Source organism: Hemiscyllium ocellatum, chromosome 5 (genome assembly GCF_020745735.1).
Source record: "Hemiscyllium ocellatum isolate sHemOce1 chromosome 5, sHemOce1.pat.X.cur, whole genome shotgun sequence".
Lineage (NCBI taxonomy): Eukaryota > Metazoa > Chordata > Chondrichthyes > Orectolobiformes > Hemiscylliidae > Hemiscyllium > Hemiscyllium ocellatum.
In genome coordinates, this window is record NC_083405.1 from 30,196,180 (window position 1) to 30,223,341 (window position 27,162).

General features: G+C 39.9%; 1 protein-coding gene across 3 annotated transcripts in view; it reads left to right on the forward strand.

The window, feature by feature from the left end:
* The window catches only part of chn2 (chimerin 2), a 351,738-nt gene extending 327,734 nt beyond the window's left edge, over nt 1-24,004 (forward strand). For all 3 annotated transcript variants that reach the window (XM_060824624.1, XM_060824625.1, XM_060824627.1), the window contains 5 exons: nt 9,105-9,278; nt 10,665-10,742; nt 16,436-16,573; nt 18,673-18,778; nt 22,608-24,004. In XM_060824624.1, coding sequence (XP_060680607.1) covers nt 9,105-9,278; nt 10,665-10,742; nt 16,436-16,573; nt 18,673-18,778; nt 22,608-22,779 — 668 coding nt within the window. In that variant the 3' untranslated portion in view covers nt 22,780-24,004. The remainder of the gene's footprint in view (nt 1-9,104; nt 9,279-10,664; nt 10,743-16,435; nt 16,574-18,672; nt 18,779-22,607) is intronic.
* The last annotated feature ends 3,158 nt before the right edge of the window (nt 24,005-27,162 follow it).

The following is a 27,162-nucleotide window of genomic DNA, read 5'->3' on the forward strand; positions in this document are numbered from 1 at the left end:
GCACAGTGAGGCTAGTTCACTGATGAGAGGTTTCTGACATATCCACTTCAAACAAGTGCAGCTTCTGCTGAAGGAAAGATAAGCTTGTTTTCTTCAAGTTGCAAGTGGCTTACTGCAGAGACCTGAGTGAGTGATCTTGACTGCTGCAAACCTTTTGGGTCTTTAGCCAGCCTGACCAGCTTCTGTCTGTTTGGTTCACAGCCCAAGCTGTTGAGCTACCTGACAACCAGTCGCATGGTTGGTCATTGATTTTTGGACTAGAAACCAGTTATCAACGGCTCCACTTGTAAACTACCCATCGGCTTTAGTTTGCATATTTCTGGAATGTAGTATATATCCTGCACTTGAGGAAATTAGCTATGTTGCCAAAGCCGACAGCCTGGGTTGTGGCACTGAACTCCTCAAGATAAGTGATGTCATCAAGATGGTAGCAGCGTAGGTCTCCTGTGCAGGAGCTTGTCCTCCCTGAACACTTTTCTCTTTTCTTGGTTTGTCTTTACTATATACTGTATACCTGACTCCCCTTTACGACCATTGACAGCGAGGCCGTAGAGAAGGGATGGCAGCACATGCATTGCTGATGATTGATGGATTGTCTTTATGCTATATCTTTCTTATTTTTTGATCTTAAAACTACTCAAACAGTGTCGGATCGTGGCAACAGTGGAAAAGCTTTTCACTGTATTTTACTGCTTCTCTCACTGTAAAATACACGTGACAATAAAATCAATCAATCATTCATTCAGTCATTCCTCAGGGAACAATGAGATGAAGCAGCGTGATCTGGGTCAGATTGTATTTTCGCAACAGTCTTGATGCATTTGTTGGTTGAGGCTGAGAGATTCCACACAAATACCAAGTGATCCATGGAAGGAGCCAGTTTCACAAAGGTTTAGAGCAGTTGCTACCTCCATGGCCACTAGGATTGCCTTCATATTTGTTGGCCCCGCTCCAGCAATTGCCGTAGTTCTGTGACAGTGTCCTAGAGTATCCTTTGCCTGTGGCGGCACTGTGCCTCAGTCAGTTGGAGGAAATGGTGTCAAGGAGAACAGATTCTGGGCCTCCTGTGCCTCCTGCCTCCTGTAAGGGCGTCTTCGTGGCGAGGCACTTCAGCAGCCATTGGGGTTGCTACTGATCCTTGTGCTGGCTGGTGCAACTGGTCTTCCAACTCCTCCGTGCCTTCATTGCATCATGGCAACAGTGATGATAACCCCTGCATGGCTAGATCCATCAGTTATGTTTACATTGAACCTATGTGGGGAATGTTAGAAACAGAACAGGTCCTTAGTAAAGTCGCAACAATGGTTTCTCAATGGTGTGGGGTACAGTTGACTGTGCTGCACTTTTCATTTTCTATGTGTCAACTGTACACTGGGACTAAAAGAGATCCTACTGTCTCACCATTCAGCTTGCAAGTAATCTTAGGCAACACATCTTGCAAGCCCAGTATCCTAGCAGCAGTCCTGATGCCATCCGACTGCTGTGTTAGCTGTACTTGCCACACCACGGCAAACCAAAGGGTGGTGACCTGGACAACAGCTGACGTTGGAGGAGCATCTTGAACATGAATAAATCTAGACTGCTCAGTTGCAAACTGCGACATCACAGTATTGGATGTAGTAATTCTGCCAGGCAATACTATGGGCTATTGGTGAAGGAATATGGGTGGAAGTGCAGTGCTATCTTCTTGGCAGTGGACAGCAGGATCATGCTCTACCTCCTATAATCTCAGAAATCGTCATAATCTTGGAGGTCAAATTGCTTCTCTGATGTGATACTATGCATGTCCACTGGCACAGTGTAAACCACAGCTATTATATCAGCAGTCTGAGCACTTACTTCAGGTCTTAAACTTAGGTGTTTGCTGCTTGTGTTCTACTGGACACTGGTGACCATGACTGTGAAATTGTGAGATGAGAGATCATCGTAATCACTATCGCCTTGCTCTTCATCCATTGCTTGACCAACTTGGTATCTGCAAGGAGAAAGACAAAAAGGAAGATTGTGATTTGTTGGGCTGGGGAGAGGTGGTGATGTTGTTACAAGGTACAGGTTGCATGCTTAGGCCAGCCACAACTTACAAGTTGGAAGAGATTATGATTTGAGGGGTAAGAGAAGGAGTGCAGTTTATGTACAAGCATAGCCTCAACAATGTCTGCCTCATTAACAATCAGCACAATTTCCCCCAGTTGACAATACGTAGACACTCATGCTTGCATCCAAGTTCCTCCTCTTGCCTGTAATTAGGGGCCACTATGGTTTAGAGTCATAGATGTACAGCACAGAAACAGACCCTTCAGTCCAACTCGTCAATGTCAACCAGATATCCCAACCCAATCTAGTCCCACCAGTCAGCACCCAGCCCATATCTTTTTAAACCCTTGCTATTCATATACCCATCCAGATGCCTTTTAAATATTGCAATTGTACTAGCCTCCACACTTCCTCTAACAGCTCATTCCATACATGCACCACCCTCTATGTGAAAATGTTGCTCCTTTGGTATCTTTTATATTTTTCCCCTCTCATCCTAAACCTATGCCCTCTAGTTCTGGACTCCCCCACCCCAGGGAAAAGATCTTGTCTATTTAAGCTCTTTCCATGCCCCTCATGATTTTATAAACGTTTACAAACTTCTATAAGGTCACCCCTCAGCCTCTGCTGCTACAGGGAAAACAGCCCCAGCCTGTTCAGCCTCTCCCCAAAGCTCAAATCCTTGTAAATCTTTTCTGAACCCTTTCAAGTTTCACAACATCCTTCTGACAGAAAGGAGACCAGAACTGCACGCAATATTCCAACAGTGGTCTAACCAATGTCCTGTACAACCGCAACATGACCTCCCAACTCCTGTACTCAATACTCTGACCAATAAAGAAAAGCATACCGAACGCCTTCTTCACTATTCTTTCTACCTGCAACACTACTTTCAAGGAGCTATGAACCTGCACTCCAAGGTCTCTTTGTTCAGCAACACTCCCTAGGACCTTACCATTAAGTGTATAAGTCCTGCTAAGATTTGCTTTCCCAAAATGCGGCACCTCGCATTTATCAGAATTAAACTCCATCTGTCACTTCTCAGCCCATTGGCCCATCTGGTCCAGATCCTGTTGTAATCAGAGGTAACTTCCTTCGCTGTCCACTACACCTCCAATTTTGGTGTCATCTGCAAACTTACTAACTATAACTCTTTATATAAATGATGAAAAGTAGTGGACCCAGCACCAATCCACTGGTCACAGGCCTCCAATCTGAAAAACAACCCTCCACCATCACCCTCTGTCTTCTACCTTTGAGCCAGTTCTGTATCCAAATGGCTAGTTCTCCCTGTATTCCATGAGATCTATCCTTGCTAATCAGTCCCCCATGGCGAATCTTGTTGAATGCCTTACTGAAGTCCATATAGATCATGTCTACCACTCTGCCCTCATCAATCCTCCATGTTACTTCCTCAAAAACTCAATCAAGTTTGTGAGACATGATTTCCCACGCACAAAGCCATGTTGACTATCCCTAATCAGTCCTTGTCTTTCCAAATACATATACATCCTGTCCTTCAGGACTCTCTCCAACAACTTGCCCACCACCGACATCAGGCTTACTAGTCTATAGTTCCCTGGCTTGTCCTTAGCAGCTTCCTTAAATAGTGGCACCACATTAGCCAACCTTCAGTCTCAGCAAAAGGCCCAGCATTCACTTTCCTAGCTTCCCACAGAGTTCTAGTGTATACCTGTGATCAGGTCTTGGGGATTTATCTACTTTATGCATTTCAAGACATCTAGCACTTCCTCCTGTGTAATATTGTCATTTTTCAAGTTGTCACCATCTATTTCCCGGTATTCTATATCTTTCATGTCCTTTTCCACAGTAAACACTGATGCAAAATACTCATTTAGTATCTCCTGCGGCTCCACATAAAGGCTGCCTTACTGATTTTTGAGGGGCCCTATTCTTTCCCTAGTTACTCTTTTGTCTTTAATGTATTTATTAAAACTCTTTGGATTCTCCTTAACTCTATTTGCCAAAGCTATCTCATGTTCCCTTCTTGCCCTCCTGATTTCCTTCTCAAGTATACCCCTACTACCTTTATACGCTAAGGATTCACTCGATCTATCCTGTCTATACCTAACATATGCTTCCTTCTTTTACTTAACCAAACTCTCAATTTCTTTAGTCATCCAACATCCTCTACTGTCTCTGGACTCTTGTTATTTCATTTCTGAAGGCTTCCCATTTTCCAGCTATTCCTTTACCTGCGAACATCTACCCCCAATCAGCTTTTGAAAGTTCTTACCTAACACCATCAAAATTGGCCTTTCTCCAATTTAGAACTTCAACTTTTAGATCTGGTCTATCTCTTTCCATCAAAATTTTAAAACTAATAGAATTATGGTCGCTGGCCCCAAAGTGCTCCCCCACTGACACCTCAGTCACCTGCCTGCCTTATTTCCAAAAAGTAGATCAAGTTTTGCACCTTCTCTACTAGGTACATTCATATACTGAATCAGAAAATTTTCATGTACATTTTTAACATATTCCTCTCCATGTAAATGCTTAACACCATGACAGTCCCAGTCTAAGTTAAAATCCCCTACCATACCAACCTTTTATTCTTACAGATAACTGAAATCTCCTTAAAAATTTATTTCTCAATTCCCTCTGACTATTAGGGGGTCTATAATACAATCCCAATAAAGGTGGTCATCCCTTTCTTATTTCTCAGGTCCACACAAATAACTTCCCTGCATGTATTTCCAGGAATATCCACCCTCAGCACAGCTGTAATGCTATCCTTTATCAAAAACACCATTGCCCCTCCTCTTTTGCCTCCCTTTCTGTCCTTCCTGTAGCATTTGTATCCTGGAACATTAAGCTCCCTGTCCTGTCCATTCCTGAGCCATGTTTCTGTAATTGCTATCTTATCCCAGTCCCATGTTCCTAACCATGCCCTGACTTCATCTGCCTTCCCTGTTAGGCTTCTTGCATTGAAATAGATGCAGTTTATCTGTCCTACCCTGTTCTCTGCTTTGTATCTGCCTGACCTGACTGTTTGACTCTCTTCTTTTCTCAACTGTACCAGTCTCAGATTGATCTCTTTCCTCGTTATCTCCCTGGTTCCTCCCCCCACCCCACATAGTAGTTTAAATCCTCCCAAGCAGCTCTCACAAATCTCCCTGCCAGTGTACGCGTCCCCTTCCAATTCAGGTGCAATCCATCCTCCTTGTACAGGTCACTTCTATCCCAGGAGAGATTCCAGTGATCCAAAAATGTGAATCCTTCTCCCATACACCAGCTCCTCAGCCATGCATTCATCTGCTCTATCCTCCTATTCCTATCCTCACTAGTTCATAGCACTGGGAGTAATCCAGATATTACTATTCTCAAGGGCCTCCTTTTTAAAATCCTGCCTAACTCTCTATAATCTCCCTTCAGAAACTCAACCTTTTCCCTTCCAATGTCATTGGTTCCAATGTGTACAATGATCTCCTGGTGGTCCCTCTCCTGCTTGAGAACATTCTGCACCCTCTCTGAGACATCTTTGATCCTGGCACCATGGAAGCAACACATCATTCTGATTTTTCATTGCTGGCTGCAGAAACGTCGGTCTGTGCCTCGGACTACAGAGTCCCCTAACACAATCGATCTCTTGGAACCCGATGTACACCTCATTGCATTCGAGCCAGTCCTGATATCTGTTTGTACTACATTCCTCTGAGAATCCATCACCCCCTACATCCACCAAAATAGCATACTTGTTTGAAATAGGGATAGCCACAGAAGGCTCCTGCACTACCTGCCTACCTCTGTTACCTTTCCTAGAGTTAGCCCATCTGTGAGACTCTTTGTGACTTTTCTCTCTTCCTATAACTGCCATCCATCACGCCCTCTTGTTCTTGTAAATTCCTCAATGCCTCTAATTGTCACTCCAACCGAGCCATTCGATCTGATAGGATTTGCAACTAATGACATTTATTGCAGGTATAATCCTCAGTTACATGTAAACTATGCCTAAACTCCCACATGGAAGATGGAGAGAGAGAGAGAGAGAGATATGCTAGTGTGTATTGTACAGTGTGTTTGAATGATGTGGCTGTAACAGCTGAGCAGCTGACAACACACACAAACTGTGATGTGTGGGTGTGGCATTTGCAGTAATGTTATCAGGAGGGGTTCAGTTTGTGAGGATGCTAAGGTACATATGAATGTCATGTATGATTTCTAATTGATAGAGATTGTTGGTGATGAGTAAAGGAGGGCGTGGTGAATTGAGAAGTTTGAGGGTAGTGATGCCCTTGGTAGAATCTGACCTTTTAAGACATATCAATTGATCTTATGAAATAAGGCCACATAAAATAGGAACAGGATTATGCCATTTGTCCCCTTGAGCCTGCCCCACCATTTAATAGGGTCTTCCTGTTCCAACACTCCTCAAGTACACTTTCCTACCTTTTCCCCATAATCCTTGATTCTACTACTCATCAGGAATCTACCTATACATAAGAAGTCTGCCCCATAGCTCTCTGTGACAATTAGTTCCAAAGACTCTCAACCCTCTTAGTTTTAAATTGGTGCCCCTTTATCCTGAGATTATGCCCTCTGGTCCTCGACTCTCCCATGACGGGAAACATCCTGTCAAACATTTACCCCATCAAACCCTTTAAGAATTCTTTATCTTTCAAAGAGATCACCTTTCATGCTTCTGAATTCTAAAGAGTAGAGTCTCAACATGTTTAACATTTGCTCATAAGACAATCTTTCCATAATGGGACCATCCTCGTAAATCTTCACTGAACTGCCTCCAATGGAATTATACCTTTCTTTATATAAGTCATTGAACTTGTTGCAGTCCTTCCTTAATATATGTTCTAAGGCTGACTGTTGGCATTGACTATGGCTATTCTTTTCCATTGGCCTTTGTCGAGGAGAGTCCCTTTGCATATAAACAAAAATCTTTCCTTTTGTCCACCTCCTTCACCAAGGCCTCCAGTGCAATATCTGAAAACATAGGAATCATTTTCTCTTATAATGCACCTCCTCAATGTTTCCCAGATTAGAATCACTTCCTGCAAAGTTTCAGCACCTGCTTGAGTCACAACATTTGAACTGGGAATGGGAGTAGGTAGTTCATCCCCTCAATACAATTATAGCTGATTCCATCTTGGCCTCAACTCCACTTTTTGCCTACTCTCTATAATCCATTAACCCATTAATACTTAAAAATCTTTCTGTCTATCTCCTTAAAATGTACTCAGCATCCAATGTCCCAAAATCCACCACAGGCCTTTGAGCAAAATAATTTTTCCTAATCGACTGCCCATTATTTGAAAGCCATGGCTTCTTGTTCTGGATAGCCCCAGGTGAGGATACATCCTTTCTATACCTGGTTGTCAATACCCTTTAACACATATAATTTAGTTATACCATCTCCTCTCAACCTTCTAAACTCCAGAGAATACAAGCCTAAACTGCTCACTCACTCTTCTTAAGACAAAAGCTCTGGTATCTGGAATCAATCTAGTGAACCTTTGCAGAACTGGCATGGTGGCTCAGTGATTAGCACTGCTGCCTCACAGCACCAGAGACCCGGGTTCAATTCCAGTCTCGGGTGACTGTGTGGAGTTTGTACATTCTCCCCGTGTCTGCGTGGGTTTCCTCCGGATGCTCCGGTTTCCTCCCACAGTCCAAAGATGTGCAGGTCAGGTGAATTGGCCATGTTAAATTCCCCATAGTGTTAGTTACTCTTCAGAGGGTTGGTGTGGACTTGTTGGGCCGAAGGGCCTGTTTCCACATGGTAAGAAATAAGGGGACCAAAATACTCCAGATGTGGACACTACTAATGCTTCATACAGTTGTTGTAACACTTCCCTACTTTTATAAGTTATTAATAATAAATGCCACAGTTCCATTTGCCATCCTTATTACATGATTTACCTACAGACTAGTGTTCTGCGATTTATGCATGAGGACACCCAAATCATTCTGCACCAAAGCACTCTAAAGTTTCTTTCCAGTTAGATAGTACATTACCTTTATATTCCTCTGAGCAAAATGGATTACATTAATGGATTATCCACATTAAATTTCATCTGCCAATTTTATCAGTCATTTAAGAGGATAGCTTTAACATACATATTGGAGTTGTATAATTAACCATTTGTGTATTGCTTTTCACTGTTTTCATTCAATGCTGTTATATCTTTTTTAAGCAGTGTTGTGTCAAACAACCAACAGAACTGCTTTCCTTGCCAAGTGAAACTCATCTGAAATGAAAGCTTTTTTTTCTTAATTGTATAAACCAGTGTAACTTGAAGATTGAGGATTGCTCACAATTGTCCTTGGTATGAGCAAAAAATGTTTTTCAGTAACCTGTCATAGATAAGTGGTTAGAAACAAAACAATGTGAATGGCAGAATTCTTTCACTTTTTACTCCCCTTTGTCAATTTTGAAATAATTATTTTTTTTGCCACTGACTCATGAAGAAGGCATTCAGGACATGTGTAAGACTTCTGCCTTTATTTTAAACTACCTTTCCTAATACAGAAACCATAAAACGACATAAATGAATGTGTAGGTCACAACTCTGACCATATGTTACAGTTGTCTTTTCAATTTAAAATACTCTGTCTGAATTAGTTTACAGTTTATAATTGCTGACAGGTCCATGTTCTAACAATTGCCAAAATAATGTAAAAAAGAACTACTTGTATGTCAATAGCTTTTAACTTAATACTAATCCTAAGCTCCAAAAATAATTTCTTTAAACAATTTAGAATAATTGTGTTTCTTGTCTTGTTCTCCTCTTGACTATTCTCTAATTTTCTAAATGTTATCAATATAAAACAAAACATATCAAAAGTCAAGTAAAGAGAAAACCTTTCCTTACTACTACTTTCTCCAGACATTCACCATTCATTTAAGAATTGAAAGTAACTTGCGCAGTTAGTTTGCCTTCTAACTTGTTGGGGTATGATCTGCTTTAGTGATAGTATACTTGAACAAACATTTAGAAAAATTATACATTTGTGATTGGCTTTGCACTAATTGTATTTCTGCACCATGTAACAAAAGCCCTGAATAATTATACTCCTGTTGGTTTTTGTTCCAGACTGTGGACTGAATGTACATAAGCAGTGTTCAAAACTTGTACCCAATGACTGTCAGCCTGACCTCAAGAGAATCAAGAAGGTGTACAGTTGTGACTTGACAACTCTGGTAAAAGCACACAATACCCAGCGGCCAATGGTGGTGGATATGTGTATTCGAGAGATTGAAGCACGAGGTTTGAAAATACTCTTCATAATGCTGCAACATATGAATTTATTGTAATGTTTGCTTGCTTAGTATATCTAAATGTAGTTGGTGCATTTTAGTTATGCTTGTCTTGCATTGCCATGGAAGCAGAGAGGCTGACTCATATTTTAATAGGTACTATCCCATCATGTTTTTGTTATGTTTACATTTTATAGTATCATATGATAACCACACTTTATATTAATGGTATCCATAAAAGGAAGATGATGATATGGGTAAACAGTCAGGAGACATCAAAGGAAGGTCAGTGCCCTGCAACAAGCCAAGAAGCACCATTGAGCAGTTCCATTGGTTATGTGTCTCAGTTTGTTGTTGTTCATTGTAACTGTTGTAGAATCAAAGAATAACACAAACATATTCGAAATAATGGATGGATTACCTTCTTGTTATCATTCTTCTACCAATCATTTTACTACACAAATGTTACCATTTAAGTGCAAATCATGTTCTTGGGGAGGTGAAGATGTAAGAGAGTTAAGAAAGGTACTATATGTAGTACTTGTGAATGATTGCATCAAACAAATTGCAGTGTTTTTCAGAATCTTCTGAATTGTTAATAGGAATAATATAGTGCACTACATTGAATCCAACAGCAAAAAAAACACACGAATCTAACTAAATAGCTCAATGAACAATTGAAAACCCTATGTAGTATAGTCTGTCTGTTTCATTGTACAACTTTCAGAAAATTCCTCAAATTTACTGTTTATGCCTTGGATATTTATAAGTAGATCAAAAATGTAATAAAAGTGATCTAAACATGTAGCAGAGCAAGCTTGTCTAACACATGGCTTAATAAAAATGTTTTCTCTTCAAAGGCAAAAATTTATCGTCATGTTCATTTTTTTTCTGGCTGTACCTGTAGTGATCATTAGACAACTTTTTTTTCTGTTATATGAAAGGAGGATGTATGATTAGCATGTGGTTTCCAAAGCGTCTGGGTGAAGAGGGTACAACAGTATATGGGATGAAAATATTGTAGTGCAAATTTTATTGAGTGTTGTGGGCTTACTGATATGATCAATGGCTTAAAAAATGTGCTTTAAATGTGGAACGTATCTTTGTTTCAAAAACATATACCTCAAAGAAAGTTTACGCTTCTTGATGCTTGATTTTCAGTGAATAGAAGAGATAATCATGTAGGACATGTTTTTCCTTCAAAAATCAATAAGCTAATAGATAGGCATTTTGACTCTTTCTTGCTGGAATATTGTCTTGAATTCTGGATGTTAGCATTTATTGCAACGTGAGAATATTCATGGATGTGCTTTGAAAACATGCACTTTAAGCTTCTCAATTTCCCCACTGTACGTAATACAAGCAATAAAAGAACAATTTTCACTTTGTTCAATAGGTTTGAAATCCGAAGGACTTTACAGGGTCTCTGGTTTTACTGAGCACATTGAAGATGTTAAAATGGCATTTGACAGAGGTGAGTACAATCCTTTATCTTGTGGTTTTATCTATGAAGCAAATATATATTTCAAGTTATCAGTTTTGAGAGTTTTCACTTTGCCTTCACTTCAAGGTAACAGTGCAATAACAAGATTCCATTTCATATTTGTGGAAGATTTATAAGAGTCATAGAGATGTACAGCACAAAAACAGACCCATTCTGACCATGTATCCCGACCTAATCTAGCTCCACCTACCAGCACCTGGCCCATATCCCTCCAAACCCTTCCTATTCATATACCCATCCAGATGCCTTTTAAATATCACAATTGCACCACCCTCCACCATTTCCTCTCGCAACTCAATCCATACACCTACCACCCTCTGAATGAAAAAGGTGTCCCTTAATCTCTTTTATATCTTTCCCCTCTCACCCTAAACCTATGCCCTCTAGTTCTGGACTCCCCCACCCCAATGAAGATACTTCATCTATTTATCCTATCCATGCCCCTCATGATTTTATAAACCTCTATTAGGTCACCCCTCAGCCTCTAACACTCCAGGGAAAACAGCCCCAGCCTATTCAACCTCTCCCTATAGCTCAAAACCTCCAACCCTGACAATATCCTTGTAAATCTTTTCTGAACCCTTTCGAGTTTCAGAACATCTTTCTGATAGGTTTGAGACCAGAATTGTATGCAATATTCCAAAAGTGGCCTAACCAATGTCCTGTACAGAATACTCTAACAAATTAAGGAAAACATACCAAACTCCTCCTTCACTACCCTTTCTTCTTCTATTTCTAGCAAGACCTTAAACACAAATTTGACAACTAAATTTATGATTTGCACTGTACATACCAGTTCATATCTCCATTAATATTTATTTAGTTTTATAATTGTCATGGAACTCAGTACTCTATTTGACCATAGTTGAATTCCAGGGTATCCTCACTTAAAGTCACGGTTGTGTTCCTCAAAATTGCAAGTTTAAACAAGGCATTAATTCTTATAGAAAGTTGTTTTTGAGTGCTGTGTCCCATAGAGTCATAGAAATATACAGCAGGGAAACAGACCCTTTGGTCCAACTTGTCCATGCCAACCAGATAACCTGAATAAATCTAGTCCCATTTTCCAGCATTTGGTCCATATCTCTCTAAACCATTCCTATTCATGTACCCATGCAGATGCCTTTTAAATGTTGTAATTGTACCAGCCTCCACCACTTCCTCTGGCAGCTCATTCCATACACATACCACCCTCTGTGTGACAAAATTGCCCTTTAATTCCCTTTTAAATCGTTTCCCTCTTACCTTAAATCTTTGCCCTTAGTTTTTGACTCCCCACCCAGGGAAAGACCCGATCCATGCCCCTCAAGATTTTATAAACCTCTATAAGGTCACCCCTCATTATGTGATGCTCCAGGGAAAATTCCCCAGTCTATTCAGCCTCTCCCTATTGCTGAAACTCTTCAACCCTGACACCATCCTTGAAAATCCTTTCTGAACTCTTTCAAGTTTCAGGAGAAAGTGAGGATTGCAGATGCTGGAGATCAGAGTTGAGTGTGGGGTGCTGGAAAAGTGCAGCAGGTCAGGCAGCATCTTAGGAGCAGGAGAATCGATGTTTCTGGCAAAAGCCATTCATCAAGGGCATTTGCCCAAAACATTGATTCTCCCTCCAATGCTGCCAGACCTGCTGTACTTCTCTGTCAAGTTTCACAACATCTTTTCAAAAGCAGGGGTCCAGAATTGCACACAATATTCCAAAAATGTCCTAACCAATGTCCCGTATAGCAGCAACATGACCTCCCAATACCTATATTAAATGCACTGACCAATAAAGGTAAGCATATCGAACACCACCTTTACTATTCCATCTGCCTGTGATTCCACTTTCAAGGAACTATGAACCTCCACTTCAAGGTCTCTTTGTTCAGCAACATTCCCCAGGACATTACCATTCAGTGTATAAATCCTGCCCTGATTTGCCTTTCTGAATTGCAGCACCTTACATTTATCTAAATTAAACTCCATCTTCCACTCCTTGGCCCATTGGCCCATCTGATCAAGGTCCTGTTGCAGCCTGAGGTTACCTCCTTCGTTGTTCACTACACGTCCAATTTTGGTGCCATCTACAAACTTACCTCCTATGTTCACATCCAAATCATTTCATAAATGCAAAAAGCAGTAGACCCAGCACCAATCCTTGTGGCATACTGCTGGTCACAGACCTCCAGTCTGAAAATAAAACCCTCCACCACCAATCTCTGTCTCCTACCTTTGAAACTGTAATATGGACATTTTAAGATGCCGCTATTTATTTCCCCATGTTTTCTATTGTCCATGCCCTTTTCCACAGTAAACATCAATGCAAAATATTTGTTTAACATCTCCCCCATATCTTGTGGTTCCACCCCTAGGTGGCCTTGCTGATCTTTAACGGGCCTTATTCTCTCCCTAGTTACCCTTAATGCATTTGTAGAATCCTTTTCGCCCTCCTGATTTCCCTCTTAAGTCTACTCCTACTGTTTTTCTACCCTTATAGGGATTCCTTCTATTCCTTGACCAAAACCTCAATTTCTGTAGTCATCCAGCATTCCCTATCAGCCTTGCCCTTCAAAAATGAGATAACAGGAGTCCAGAGAATGTTCTGTTATGGTGAAGACTTCCCATTTTCAAGCCATCCCTTTACCTGCGAATATCCGCCCCAAATCAAATTTTGAAAGTTCTTACCATCAATATTGACCTTCCTCCAATTTAGAACTTTAACTTTTAGATTTGGTTTATCCTTTCCCATCACTATTTTAAAATAATAGAATTATGGTGACTGGACCCAAAGTGCTCCCCCACTGATACCTCTGTTACTTGTCCTGCATTATTTCCAAGAGTAGGCCAGGTTTTGCACCTTTTCTAGTAAGGTACCTTCACATACTAAATCAAAAAGTTTTCTTGTACGAACTTAACAAATTCCTCTCCATTCATAACACTATGGCAGACCCAGTCTATGTTATGGAATGTTAAAATCCCCTACCATAACCACCCTACTATTCTTACAGATAACTGAGATCTCTCAATTTCCCACTGATTATTCAGGGGGTCTATAGTACAATCCCAATAAACTGATCATCCATTTCTTATTTCTCAGTTCCACCCAAATAACTTCCCTGAACGTATTCCCAGGAATATTCTCCCTAAGTATAACCCTAACATTATCCCTAATCAAAAATGTCACTCCATCTCTTCTCTAGTCCCCCTTTTGATCTTTCCTATGGCATCTATATCCTGGAATATTGAGCTACTAGTCTTGTCCATCCCTGAGCCATGACTCTGTTGTTGCAATGTTATTTCAGTCCCATGTTCATAACCATGCCCCGAGTTCATCTGCCTTCCCTGTTAGACGAAATCGTGGACTGCAGATTCTGGAGATCAGAGTCAAAAAGTGTGCCGCTGGAAAAGCACAGCAGGTCAGGAAGCATCTGAGGAGGAGAATCGACGTTTCGGGTATAAACCCTTAAACAGGAATATTCTGGTGAAGGACATATGCCTGAAATATTGATTCTCCCACTCCTTGGAAGCTGTCTGACTTGCAGTGCTTTTCCAGCACCACAATTTGACTCTTACCTGTTAGGCCTCTTGCATTGAAATAAATGCAGTTGAATTTATCAGTCCTGTCTTGTTCTCTACTTTGTTCCTGCCTACCCTGTCTGTTTGACTTACTCTTTTTCCCAACTGTACCAATCTCAGACTGCCCATTTTCCTCATCATCTTCCTGGGACTCCCTCCCCTTACTAGTTTAAATCCTCCTGAGTAGCTCTAACAAATCTCCCTGCCAGTATATTAATTCCCTTCCAATTCAGTGCAATCAGTCCTTCTTATACAGGTCACTTCTACCCCAGAAGAGATTGCAATGATCCAATAATGTGAATCCTTCTCCCCTGACCAGCTCCTCAGCCACGCACTCATCTGCTTTATTCTCCTATTGCTACCCTCACTAACTCATGGCACTGGGAGTAATCCAGATATTACTACCCTCTAGGATCTACTTTTCAATTCCTTCCTAACTTCCTATTGGTAGTTCTAATGTGTACAATGACCTCCTGTTGGTCCATCTTCCCTTTGAGAATAGTCTGCGCCATCTCTGAGATATGTTTGATCCTGGCTCTAGGGAAGCAACATATCATTCTGATGTCTCGCTGTTGACCACAGACTCATCTGTCTTTGTCTCTGATTACTCCCTATTACAATCAATCACCCGGAACCTGGCATACGCCACACTACATTAGAGCCAGTCTCGGTACCAGAAACCTGGTCGGCAGTGCTACATTCCCCTGAGAGTCTGTTACCCCCTACATAAATTTTCCAAAACAGCACACTTGTTTGAAATGGGGAATCAAATTAAAATTGGAGTTAGGCATTGTAAGGCCTTTCTTAGCAAAGGAGAATAAATAACACACACCTGTACTCTCAGAAATGACCTATGCTATATATAGCTTATTTCCTGCATTGGTGAATGAAATAACTGTCAAACTCAATTTAACAAGAGAACTATAACATTGGACTTGGAGAGTCCACCATTGGAGGAATTCTAAGAGTGGAACTGGTGGGAGGTTGCCTGAGGCCTGTTTGCTGGGTGAGGGGGAGGTGGGGGGGGGGGTGGGTGGTGGAGGGGAGAAGAGAGAGAGACAGACAGACTGCTGTTTTGGGGAGGGGGAAGGGGATGCTGTTTGGTTTTGGAGTTGCACCTTATCTTTGAATACAATGTTCTATGCTGCCTGCTGAGGCTACCTATTGCTCCTGGTTGCATCATAGCCACTGCCTATCAGCATCCTTTGTGGGGTTCAGAGCCCTTTTCTGCTGTAGTCCACTGCAAGTTACTCGATGAGGCTGAGCTTCTTTCCTGGTTGCCAAGCTCCCTTCAGCTGCTCCTAACTGACAGGGTGTTGGGTCATAACTAGCTTGCTGGCATTTCCTCTTCTCTGTGAAAGTGGATAGCGCAGCAGAGAAGTAACACATCGTGGCTCACAGATACTGAGAAAACCTGGGGTAGTTGCTGGGTTTTGTTTGGTTAGGATGGTGGCCAGTCTGATCCAGATGGAGGTAGGTGGCTCACCTGCATTTATCACTAGCTGTTGACTGTAAGCTTCCCTTCATTTGTTAATTTTGAAGTAGACATTTGATGAATTTCCATTTATACTTGATTATTTTTTAATACACCTTTTCTGAAGAACTAAATTTTGTGCCATTCTTGAACTGTCAATGAATGATTGTTAACATGCAATTGCACACAGCAAGTTCCCAAAGCAACAATATGACGACAACCAAGATAGTTTGTTTTTGTGCCATTTATTGAGGGGTAAGTATTGGCCGGGACACTGGGGATAATTCCCTTTGTCTGCTTCAAAGTAATGAAGTCTCAGCTTATCCAAAAGATGACACCTTCACAGGGTAGCACTCCCTTGGTTATAACACTGAAGTGTCAGCCATGGACTTGGAGCTCAGATTCTGGACCAGTGAGATTGTACCAGCCTTTAACAGGTATCAACTATGAAAGTTCAACTGTTCAAAGATGAAAAAAAGTTATTATTGTAGAGGAAACAAATCTCTGCCCATCACTATGATTGTTTATTTGTGTGAAGATCTGAAGGAGTGATAACTAGCATATATTCTTTATAAAAATTAACTTGTGTAAGAATTGGGTAGTTTTCTTTATTGCACTATGTTTGTGTTTTTAGATGGTGACAAAGCTGACATCTCTGCCAGTACATATGCAGACATCAACATCATTGCTGGTGCACTTAAACTCTACTTTAGGGATTTGCCTATTCCTGTCATCACCTATGATTCGTATCAAAAGTTCATTGAAGCAGCCAGTAAGTATGTGAATTCTGAGTACCTGTCCAAATGACATTTGAAGCTGATGAATAATGGATAAGATACAGAGAATAGGACTACACTGTAATAATGCTAATTCTGTAATTGCATGCAGTTGTAATTTTTAAAGCCTTTTTTTTAAATAAATGTAGCCATTGACAAAGATAACTAGAGTAATTTCTTTACCTCAGTTGCAGTGTGAAATTTGATCCTAGGTGGGGCTATAATTCTGCAATTAGATGATCTGTGCCACCTCACACAGGTCCACCTCAGGTGGATGGCTAAGCCTAAGCAGTGAGTTTTGACAGTAAATTAGATTACTTACAGTGTGGAAACAGGCCCTTCGGCCCAACAAGTCCACACCGACCCGCCGAAGCGCAACCCACCCGTACCCCTACATATACCCCTTACCTAACACTACGGGCAATTTAGCATGGCCAATTCACCTGACCCGCACATCTTTGGACTGTGGGAGGAAACCGGAGCACCCGGAGGAAACCCACGCAGACACGGGGAGAACGTGCAAACTCCACACAGTCAGTCGCCTGAGGCGGGATTTGAACCCAGGTCCCTGGCGCTGTGAGGCAGCAGTGCTAACCACTGTGCCACCGTGCCGCCAAGTGTGTGTGGGATGGTGCTTCCAATTTTGTGGAATAACAAAAGAAAAATTCAACTGTCAAAAGGGTACCACAGTTTACATTAAAATGAGGAGCAGTTCAATTCAGCACGTTTGGCCTCATTTAATATATCATGGCTGATCTCATTTTGGCCTCAACTTCACTTTGCTGCCCTCTCCCCATACCCCTTGATTAAAAATCTGTCCCTCCTCCTTAAATGTACTGTGTCCCAGCTCCTACCATAGTGAATTCCACAGATTCACAACACTTGGAGAAGTAATTCCTCCTCTTTTCTGTTTTAAATTGCTCATCTTCATTACAACTCACTTTCCCAATTATTAGTGTAATCTGCAATTTGGCTTTTGGACACCTATCCCTCCGACCAAGTCATTAATATAGATTGTAAATAGTTCAGGCCCGAGGACCAAACCCTATGCCACCCCTGTTAGTTACAGCTTAGCAACCAGAAATTACCTACTTATCTTGACAGGGAGGAAGTGAGGGCTGCAAATGCTGGAGATCAGAGTGGAAAGTGTGGTGCTGGAAAGGTACAGCAGCTGAGGCAGCATCCGTGGACCAGGAGAATTGATGTTTCCGGCATAAACCCTTCATCAGGAATTACTGATGCTGCCTGACCTGCTGTGCTTTTCCAACACCACACTCTCTCCTTATCTCGACACACTGGCTTCTGTCAGGCATCTATCCAATCTAACTTATTACTCCTACCACCATGTGATCTTTAGCCAGCTCCAGTGCTTACTGGAAGAGCACAACAGGAAATCTAGTCATTTCTCTTCCACCTCTGAAAATGTCATGTCTTAGGCTGTCGAACAGCCTGACAATACATTCACATCTGCTGGATGAATATTGGTTATTGGAGTGAGGCATCTGAGGGTACTATGGCACCCTTTCACCTGTATCCCAACAAGAAATTAGGCCTACCTAAGCCCTTAAAGTAGTCAATTAAGTCATTTTATGAACCCCATTTGCCTCAGTGAAATGATACATGCAGCTGAAGAAGCCAGAAGGAAGGCAATCTACCAGATTTCAAAGTACAGATAAAGATGGAAAGGAAAGGGATATTAAGGTAGCGTATGCCCATCAGGTGCTGTCCCCCTCTGTATTTCCCCTTAGCCTTGAAAGCCTGACCATCCATCCTTCCATTGAGAAATCTTGTCTCTCTCCTTGATTTAAAGTCCAGCATCCATGTTATTATTTCCTTGAGATTCCGTAATCCCAGCAGATTGGAAGGCTGGGAATTCCTGACCCTGAATGATGGAAGTCCTAAATTTGCCTCATTTAGACCCCTCTACTATACTATACTATATCAGTGTGTGGCAGCAAAGCTAAACTCAGCATGTTGCTTAACTTCGATGGGGGGATTTGGGGTGGGGGGGGTGGGGGGTGAGAGGAACACCAGCCACCAGCACAAAATTCATCAATGTCTATTTTATAACTATTGTGTATTTGCTCTTAATTAGAAATCATTAACCCAGATGACAGACTGGAGGCCATCAATGAATCTTTAATGTTACTCCCTCCTGCACATTATGAGACACTGAGGCACTTGATGACTCATCTGAAAAGGTAACTTGGTTTTATCCTTGGGAAATGATTTCTGCATTCAGCTGAAAAGTATCAATCATTTAATTTTAAAAAGGGAAAGGCATAATATCAAAATTATGCAAACTCCCTAGGTAAAAATATTAACATTTGATCAAGTTCTTCAAAATTCATCTGACTTATCCACAATCTGCATTGATGCCTACATGACAGTTAACGTTACAGTAAATTACCAATCCTGCCAAATTGATGATTCATTCAAAAAGAATTAAACTCGATGATAATGGAGATGCCTTTTGCTCTGATCTCAACATTTATCTGTATTCTTTGTAAACGTGAACTAATTTAGTACAGCGAATGTGCATTTCACTTTAATACACAATATTCAATCCATACAATAATGGCTTTAAGCAGCAGATGCCAAGTATATCAAATATAAATGTAGATAAATGGAAAACATAAGACTCTCTCCAAAACTGTTTGGTCAAATCAAAAGAAAATTTACTAGTATTTATTTCTGTTCTTCGTTGTCATAGTTATAGTTTAAAGCTTTATGTCAGGTGATGCACAAGAGCATACATACTGTGTAGTTCTTCATTTAGTGACATGAGTTATGGTAATTACCATGAATTTTGCCTACAATCTGTGGTAGTAACTTATAATTATATGGAATATTTCTTTGCTTTAAAGATGCTAAGATGCGTTATAAGAAAACGTAACGTGGCAATGCACCAACAACAGTCCGAAGCTATTAGTAATCCTTTACAAAAGTCTGTTACATTATGCCAATGTTTCGAACAAGGCAGAAGTTTACCCATGGCCCTTTCTTTCATCACCCTAATACTTGCTGGCCTATATTGGCTTCTTATCCAGCAATGCCTTGGTTTTCAAATTTCCATCCTTGCATATCATATTCTGGAATCATGTGCAAATCTGATCATCTTCAGCTCTTCATTTTGCCTACCTGGGCTTTATGCCCTGGAATTTGCACCTAACCTGCTTCATTTTCAAGATAGATCTTAAAACTTATTTGACCAATCTTTTGATCACCTTTATGTGGCTCATTGTCTGTTATAGTAAGTCCTTTAGAACATTTTTCTGCATTAAAGGACGTGTGGTATTGTGAGCTGGTGTTATACCTTTACGTATGGCAATTATTATTCTTAATAATATTCGAAGAGATTACTGTTCTTTTTCATGGTGAAAATCAAATCACATGCACAATTTGAAATATGAAGTGGTACTTACAATGAAAAAATGTTGATAGCCATTTAATCAATTCTAGATATACCTCAAATTATGTTTCACAAATGTGGTCATAATATGTCACAAACTAGAAGCTAACAGGAGACTATTTTAGTATTACACATTAATCTTGAAATTAACCTGCAATGATAGAATAAATTTGCACAAACTAATTTAGTGATTGTTATCTGTGTTTTTTCCCTGATTCCTTTGTTCTCCTTCATTACATTAGCTTCTCTTTGATTTAAAATAGTCCCACTGAAGCTTTCATTGACCAGATGTTTCAACAAAAAAATTTGCTTATTTTAAGAATGTGAATTTCAAAACATTCTTATATAAATTCTTTCTTCATTTCTTTGTACCTATTCATGGGAGTAGTCATAAATTATTTCTGTGGGAGAGTAGGATAATCATCTCAACAGCTGTTATCTCAGCACTATTCTAAGGGTATCCAAATAACCAGAACAAGCCTAGAGTTCCTATTTTTCATTTAGAGAAGAAAATGGAATGTAGATGTAAACATATTCCTGGTGCATTTCAACCAGATTATTGAGAAAAATTCAGAGGCTGTAGCCCTATCCATTCAGCTGCAAAGTTGGTCCTGAAAGTCAGAACTGGATTTCACAGTCCCCTAGTTGCCTGAGGCAATAAAACAGAAATGCTGGAAATACTCAGTTTCTCACCATTGATGCTTCCTGGCCTGCTGAGTTAACATTTCACGTCAATGAAGGAGTTCAGCTAAGTGTTTCTACTTTTTCCCATTTTTATTTAAGATTTCCAGTGTCCGTGTTATTTTGCTTTTGTGTTTAGTTGCCCAAGACCAGGGCTTCAGTCTACATGAGGCAATTCCTTCCACCTCCAGTCAGACAGCTGGCAACTCCTCGCTCCCAAGAGTGCCACAAAGAGCAATGGCCACAGCAGGGACTATAGTCAATTCATGACTAGTAGTAGCACCATAGCACTAGCACCATAGCACTAAGTAAGTGAGTTAAGCATGTCAAAAGATTCAGACAGGCCCCACCAGGAGTAAAGACTTATGGCTCACTCAGTGCTAGTGGAGCCATTTGGGATTAAGCAAGCTTGGAAAACCCTTCACACTAAAAGGCCCTTAGTTGAGCACAGGTTGCCCAAACAGGATGGAATCCCTCTGCCAGGATATATGTGGTGACCTCACCAAATGGTAAGGGCCCTTCCCCCCTCAGCACCAATAAAATGCCAGCAGTGGCCAGAGAAGGCCTTTAAGAAGCTAGCTAAGTTTTTCAGTTGGCTTTAGAACAGGCAAGCCACCCAAAATCTCTCTTGCTGCTAGTAAAATTCCAGCTGGGGACAACAAACACTTACACCTTCCTGCTTTCCCACTCACTTTTACACCACAATACTTATTGCCAATCAACCGTGAAGGGGACATCAAACTCCAGCTGGCATCAAAGATTGAATTCTTAGGTGTTCAACCCACAAATGCCTAAATGTGAAGTAGAATTTATGCTTCCGGTCTGTAAGCTTATTATGCCGAAAGCAGTTAATGCATTAATCTGAAAACCAATTATATAACTGAGAGTACCTTTTTTATGTCTGTACGAAACAACTATTCTTTGTTCTGTAACACATTTTGTTAGTCCATATTGCTAAGCAATCAGTCTCAGCCATAATGATGTATTTACGATTTGCATCTCTTATCTTTAGTGCCATGCATATCTATGTACTTATATCCTTTTCCATTGACATTTAGCACGTATCATAAATTTTTCAGAGCACTACTGACATGCATATTTTGATGTATCAATTGAAAACCTTATTATTTGATGGTTTGCTTGTTAAGTATAACTAATTTGAATGATTATCCATGATCCTCACCACTTTACACATCTAGCATTTACTTAATGGCATTCACTTTAAAAAATGTGCTATGATGTACTGCCAATACATTGGATTGTCCCAGATCTTACAGAAAATCACGTGCTATGTGATTAATCTTGGTTGTAATAATAAACACTACTGTTCAATGTCTAAACTGATAGTCATGGCTGGTCAAATCTTTTTTTTCAATCATATTTAATTAATACGTGCAATTGTGTAAAATTTACCAACTTAATGAATTTTTAATTAATACAGGAACTAAAAGCAAACAGTTTCTGCTCTCAAAACAAAATTTTAGGACTTCCTATTAAAATGTTTAATAGGGCTGCAGAAAGTCAAGTCAATATTTATTATATTACCTGTTCTTTGTTTTGGTCATAATCCTGTACTATTAATTTATTGCTAATCTCACATCTTATGGTCTCATACGAGGCCTGAACTGGAAACTGTATAATTCTACTTCTAAGTGCTGAAACTTGATTGAAAGGAAGACACTTTACAAATCTGTGACATAAGGTTAATTTGGTTTTCTGTCACAAGTTAAATACTTTTTAAGGGTTTTCACTGAATTTGTATTTATTGATATATCTACTGCTGCTTTTAAAACAACCAGTCAGAAGCAATAGGAGTGTCTTGGCATATGAAGTGTCCACTTTACCTGAAATATATAACAAAACAAAGACATTGAAAAAGTATTGGAGTGTTCAACAATCACAAAATCTATCTAATAGACTGATCTCATTCTTTATAGGGTCACTATGTTTGGAAAGGACAACTTGATGAATGCTGAAAACCTTGGAATTGTATTTGGGCCTACATTAATGCGACCCCCTGAACAGAATACACTGGCAACTTTGAATGATATGCGATACCAGAGACTGATTGTTCAACTCTTGATTGAAAATGAAGATGTATTGTTCTAAGAAAAAAACAGTATGAAGTAAAACCAACTTTGTAGTTGCCGTTTGTGACTGAGCTGCAAATGGCTCTGGTGCTACTATCTCCTTGCACAATTGGCTATGTAGGCTTAAGAAGTCTGTAATGCTGCAGACGAGCACTAAAACATTTCCTGTAGCCTGCTTGTTAGGCAGTACATGTTTAAGAGTTGAGGTTGGGAAAAGATTATCTTAATATACTATATACTTTCCAACAGAAAATAGCTTTCGCTGTATAACATAACTCTGAGGAAAACTGCTGTGTGACTACCACAAGCTACAGAGTTGATACCTTGCTTTTCAAAATCTAAGACAAATATCCTCATTTGGTAAAGCTAATAGTCAGATTTCCACTCCAAAGTTATCTTGGTGCAGAATGAGTGATTTTTAAAAAAGTTATAATTATATTATTTACTCGTTTTGTTTCTGAATTACACCACAGAAGTTTGAATTGCACTAAGTGTCTATACATTAGTATATCAATTAATTTATGCATATACATTTTCAAAAATCATTACCCATTAACTTAAATAGAAATTTGTGCTACATAACAAATCAATATACTACAAATGATCAATTTTGCAATAATTATACAAAATGCAGCAAAATGATTTTTGAACAATAATTTTAATCATCATTGCACACTTCTGTCTTTTTCTGCCCAAAGCTTCATTATATTTACATTCAGTTCACGATGAGAATTAAATTAATCGTCACACTGCTGTATTTATGACTGCCAGTGAATAATGGAAGGCATTTAATTTGTATATATGTATAAAGTTGTGTTTAGCTATCACTTTGGTAATAATAGCAGAATGTCACCAAACTAAGGAAGGAAGGATCTTCTGTCTTTCTTCCATTTTATTTTTGTTTGTGAACATTAGCTACATTCCTGATTGTTATGGGCCATATGGGCTGCATTTCAAAACTGTTGAACTTCGTACTTTCTTTGCAAGTTGATTTCATATATCATTTTGGTTAGAGAAAACTCAAACCCTTCATGTTTTGCAGTGGCATATTAGTAGTTTTCTGTGGTTCCCTTGGTGTTGTTAACTCATCCTTTTCAAACAAATATTTAAAGTAGATTGAAAATGTTTTAAGAAGTGTTCTGTGATATCACTTTGATAGTTTTCAAATGCAAATTATATGTTTTAACTAAATCAAATGCTGCAGATGTTTAAAAGATAACTTTTAAATTCTTTTGGAGATGTAAATTTTCAATTGTTTAGTGAACTGAGCATAGTCACTGGTACTTCTGTTTAAAATATTTGCTTTGAAACCTTTTTGGCTATTTTATTTCTCATGTATGAATGTGTAAAATGATGTCAGATTTACTTTGTAAATTAAACAATGTACTGTGAAAAATTTATTAAATGTACTATTAAATTTAAATCAACACATTACTGACTTTTATCAATAAATCTCAGAGGAAGATTTGATCTTTACATATTGTCTAGGAAATTTCACTCATGCCAATAGATTAAGATACACATTTTTCTGCATCTTACAATGCTCAGCTGTACAGTTTGTTTTGCCATTTTAGAAACAGTGTACACATAGTCTCATATCTCAGTACGGTGTGTAAGTTAGTATTGCTGCCTTTTCATTGAGTCATGAAAACTGAAATCCTATCTGCCACTCTGAGTGCCATAGTTACAATGTTTAAAATTCACTTAGATAAGTACATAAATACAAAAGATTTGGAAGGATGTGGGCCAGGAGTTTAGTTTGGAATTATGTTTGGCATGAACTTGTTGGACTTAAGGGTCTGTTTCAACTCTTTGACTATTTTTAGAAGGAAAAGCAAAACGATTCTTCGGTGTTCTCATTTATATGAACACAAAGGTCTTTCAAAATCCATGAAGAGAGAAACAGATGATGTTTAAAGATGAATGAGTTTTTAGCTAATGAGGTCAAGAGTGTGGAACAGAAATACAGGTCAAGGAAAGGTTAAAAGGGAAGTTGAAGATCAAAAAGTACCATAGAAGGAAAGACAAAGGGGTTGTAATATTGTCGAGAAAACAAGGAATTGATCCAGAGTGTTAAGAAAGATGAGTTCAAACTGAAAGCAACTCATGAAAAACAGGATATAGATGTTGGGGCATGGTGGGAGGAGAGTAGAGACACTGCTTCCTATCTCCCTGTAGACGGACTACATTGCTGAACATCTAACCATTGTTTCAACTGTCACCGATATCATCTCCTCTGAAGATCTTCCCTCCACAGCTTCCCACCTTGTACACTCAGTTTGTACCTTCTCTCCAAACTCCACACACAGAACAGCCCTGCTGGACCCATAGTTTCAACTTGTTCCTGCCCTGCTGAACTTCTATTTCCCTATCTTGACTCAGTTTTACTCCCATTGTCTGTTCTCTTCCCAACCACATTCATAATTCTTCTGATGGTTTAAGTTAATTTAACGATTTCCAGTTTTCTGGCCCGAAACACCACCACTTCACTACACATCTACAGTTTAATTCCTCACAGAATAGTGTGAGGGTCTTCAATTCTTCCTTGAATGGAGACCTAAACAGTCCCATCACCACCACCGCCCTCTGTTTGACGGAGTTAATTCTCACTGAATAATTTCTCCTTTAACCGTCTCACTTTCATGGGCCCTAATTATGGCTGTCTTTTTGAGAAGTATGTGGAACAGTCCTTCCCACAACGCTTCTCCAGCATACCGATGACCTGTATTATTACTACCTCCTGCTCTCGTTCGAAACTAAAATAAGTTGTTTACAGGAGATTGAAGAGACCCCCTCTTTACGGAATATGTTATCTGGCATGTGGTTGATGATTATGACATATTGTGAAGGGCCAAGGATAAGTGAGAAGGGAATTTAATAACAGCGATGGAATGATGTGAAGCTGTCCATGCACTTATGTAAGTCACATGATTGGACTTATATTTAATCAATCAATTATGATAGCCAAAGGCAGACTAAAAGCAAATTCTTTTTAAAAAATAATTCAATGGAGAAGTCTCTGAACAGCTATAGGCTCTCTCTCCGCCATTGTAAAACAACTCATTGATGTTGGAATTGGATCTAGGGTGTTTGGTGATACATTCTGCCCAAACACCATTACTAACTTTATACTTTCAAATTTAGCTTCAGGATTGGAAAAGATCTCCCAATAAAGAATGATGTGTTGGTGTTGGTGTTGAATTGGGCGTGAACAAGATCGGAAGTCATATGGCACTAGTTTATAGTCTAACAGATTTATTTGAAATCTAGCGCGACTCCTTTCTCAGGTGAAGAGAAGCGCACAGGCACAGAAATTATAGCAGAGATCAAAATATCATACAAATGGAGAGAGTGAAGTTTTGACAAATTGAATAATAAGTCTCTGCAGGTGATCAAAAGTGTCAAACAGTGTGAGTAAAGTTTCAACAGTTGAATAGCAGGTGAAGAGATGACCTATGATCTGATTAATTGAGGGAAAGAGTTTTTGTGTGATTAAGATGGTGCTAGAGACAAACCAAATGGCTGAAATAACATGCTAGATATTAGACTCACATGCCAAGGTTCTAACTGATGTAATAAGTAATCCAAAACTGTAAACATTACTGTACACAGTGGGCAGCTCAGTGGTTAACACTTCTGCCTCTCAGCGCCATGACCCCCAGGTTCAATTCCCACCTCGGGCAAGTGTCTGTGTAGAGTTTGCACATTCTCCCCACATTCTGCATGCATTTCCTCCAGGTACTCCGGTTTCCCCTCACAATCAAAAGATGTGCAGGTTAGGTGAATTGGCCATGCTAAATTGCCCATAGTGTTAGGTGCATTACTCAGGATTAAATATAGGGTAGGGGAATGGGTCTCGGTGATTTATCCTTCGGAGGGTGTGGACTTGGTGAGCCGAAGGGCCTGGTTCCATACTGTAGGTAATCTAATCTAGTCTTAATTAAAGGTAGAGAGATCTTGATTAGTTAGTTATCAAGGTAATAGTGTCAAAACAGGACAGTAAGGAAGATTTTACAAAAACACATGAGGTCACATGCACCATGAAACAAGCACATAGTCACGGTTGAAGCTGTCTTCATGGGTACAGAACATGGCTTCGAAGGCTGCCTTTGAGGATCCTTACCCTAAAATGTCTCTGACTATTGAAATGTTCCCCACTGGGAGGGAACATTCCTGACAGGCAGTTGTTGAGATGTGTCCATTCATTGGTTGTCGTAGCATCTACATTATCTCACCAATATACCATGCCTTGGGGCATCCTTGGCTGCAGCATATGAAGTAGACGACATTGCCTGATACTCCTGTGACTATGTGGGTAGTGTTCCCACATGAGGTGGTAGTATCCGTGTCAATGATCTGACATGCCTTGCAGAGGTTGCCATGGCAGGGTTGTCAGGTGTAG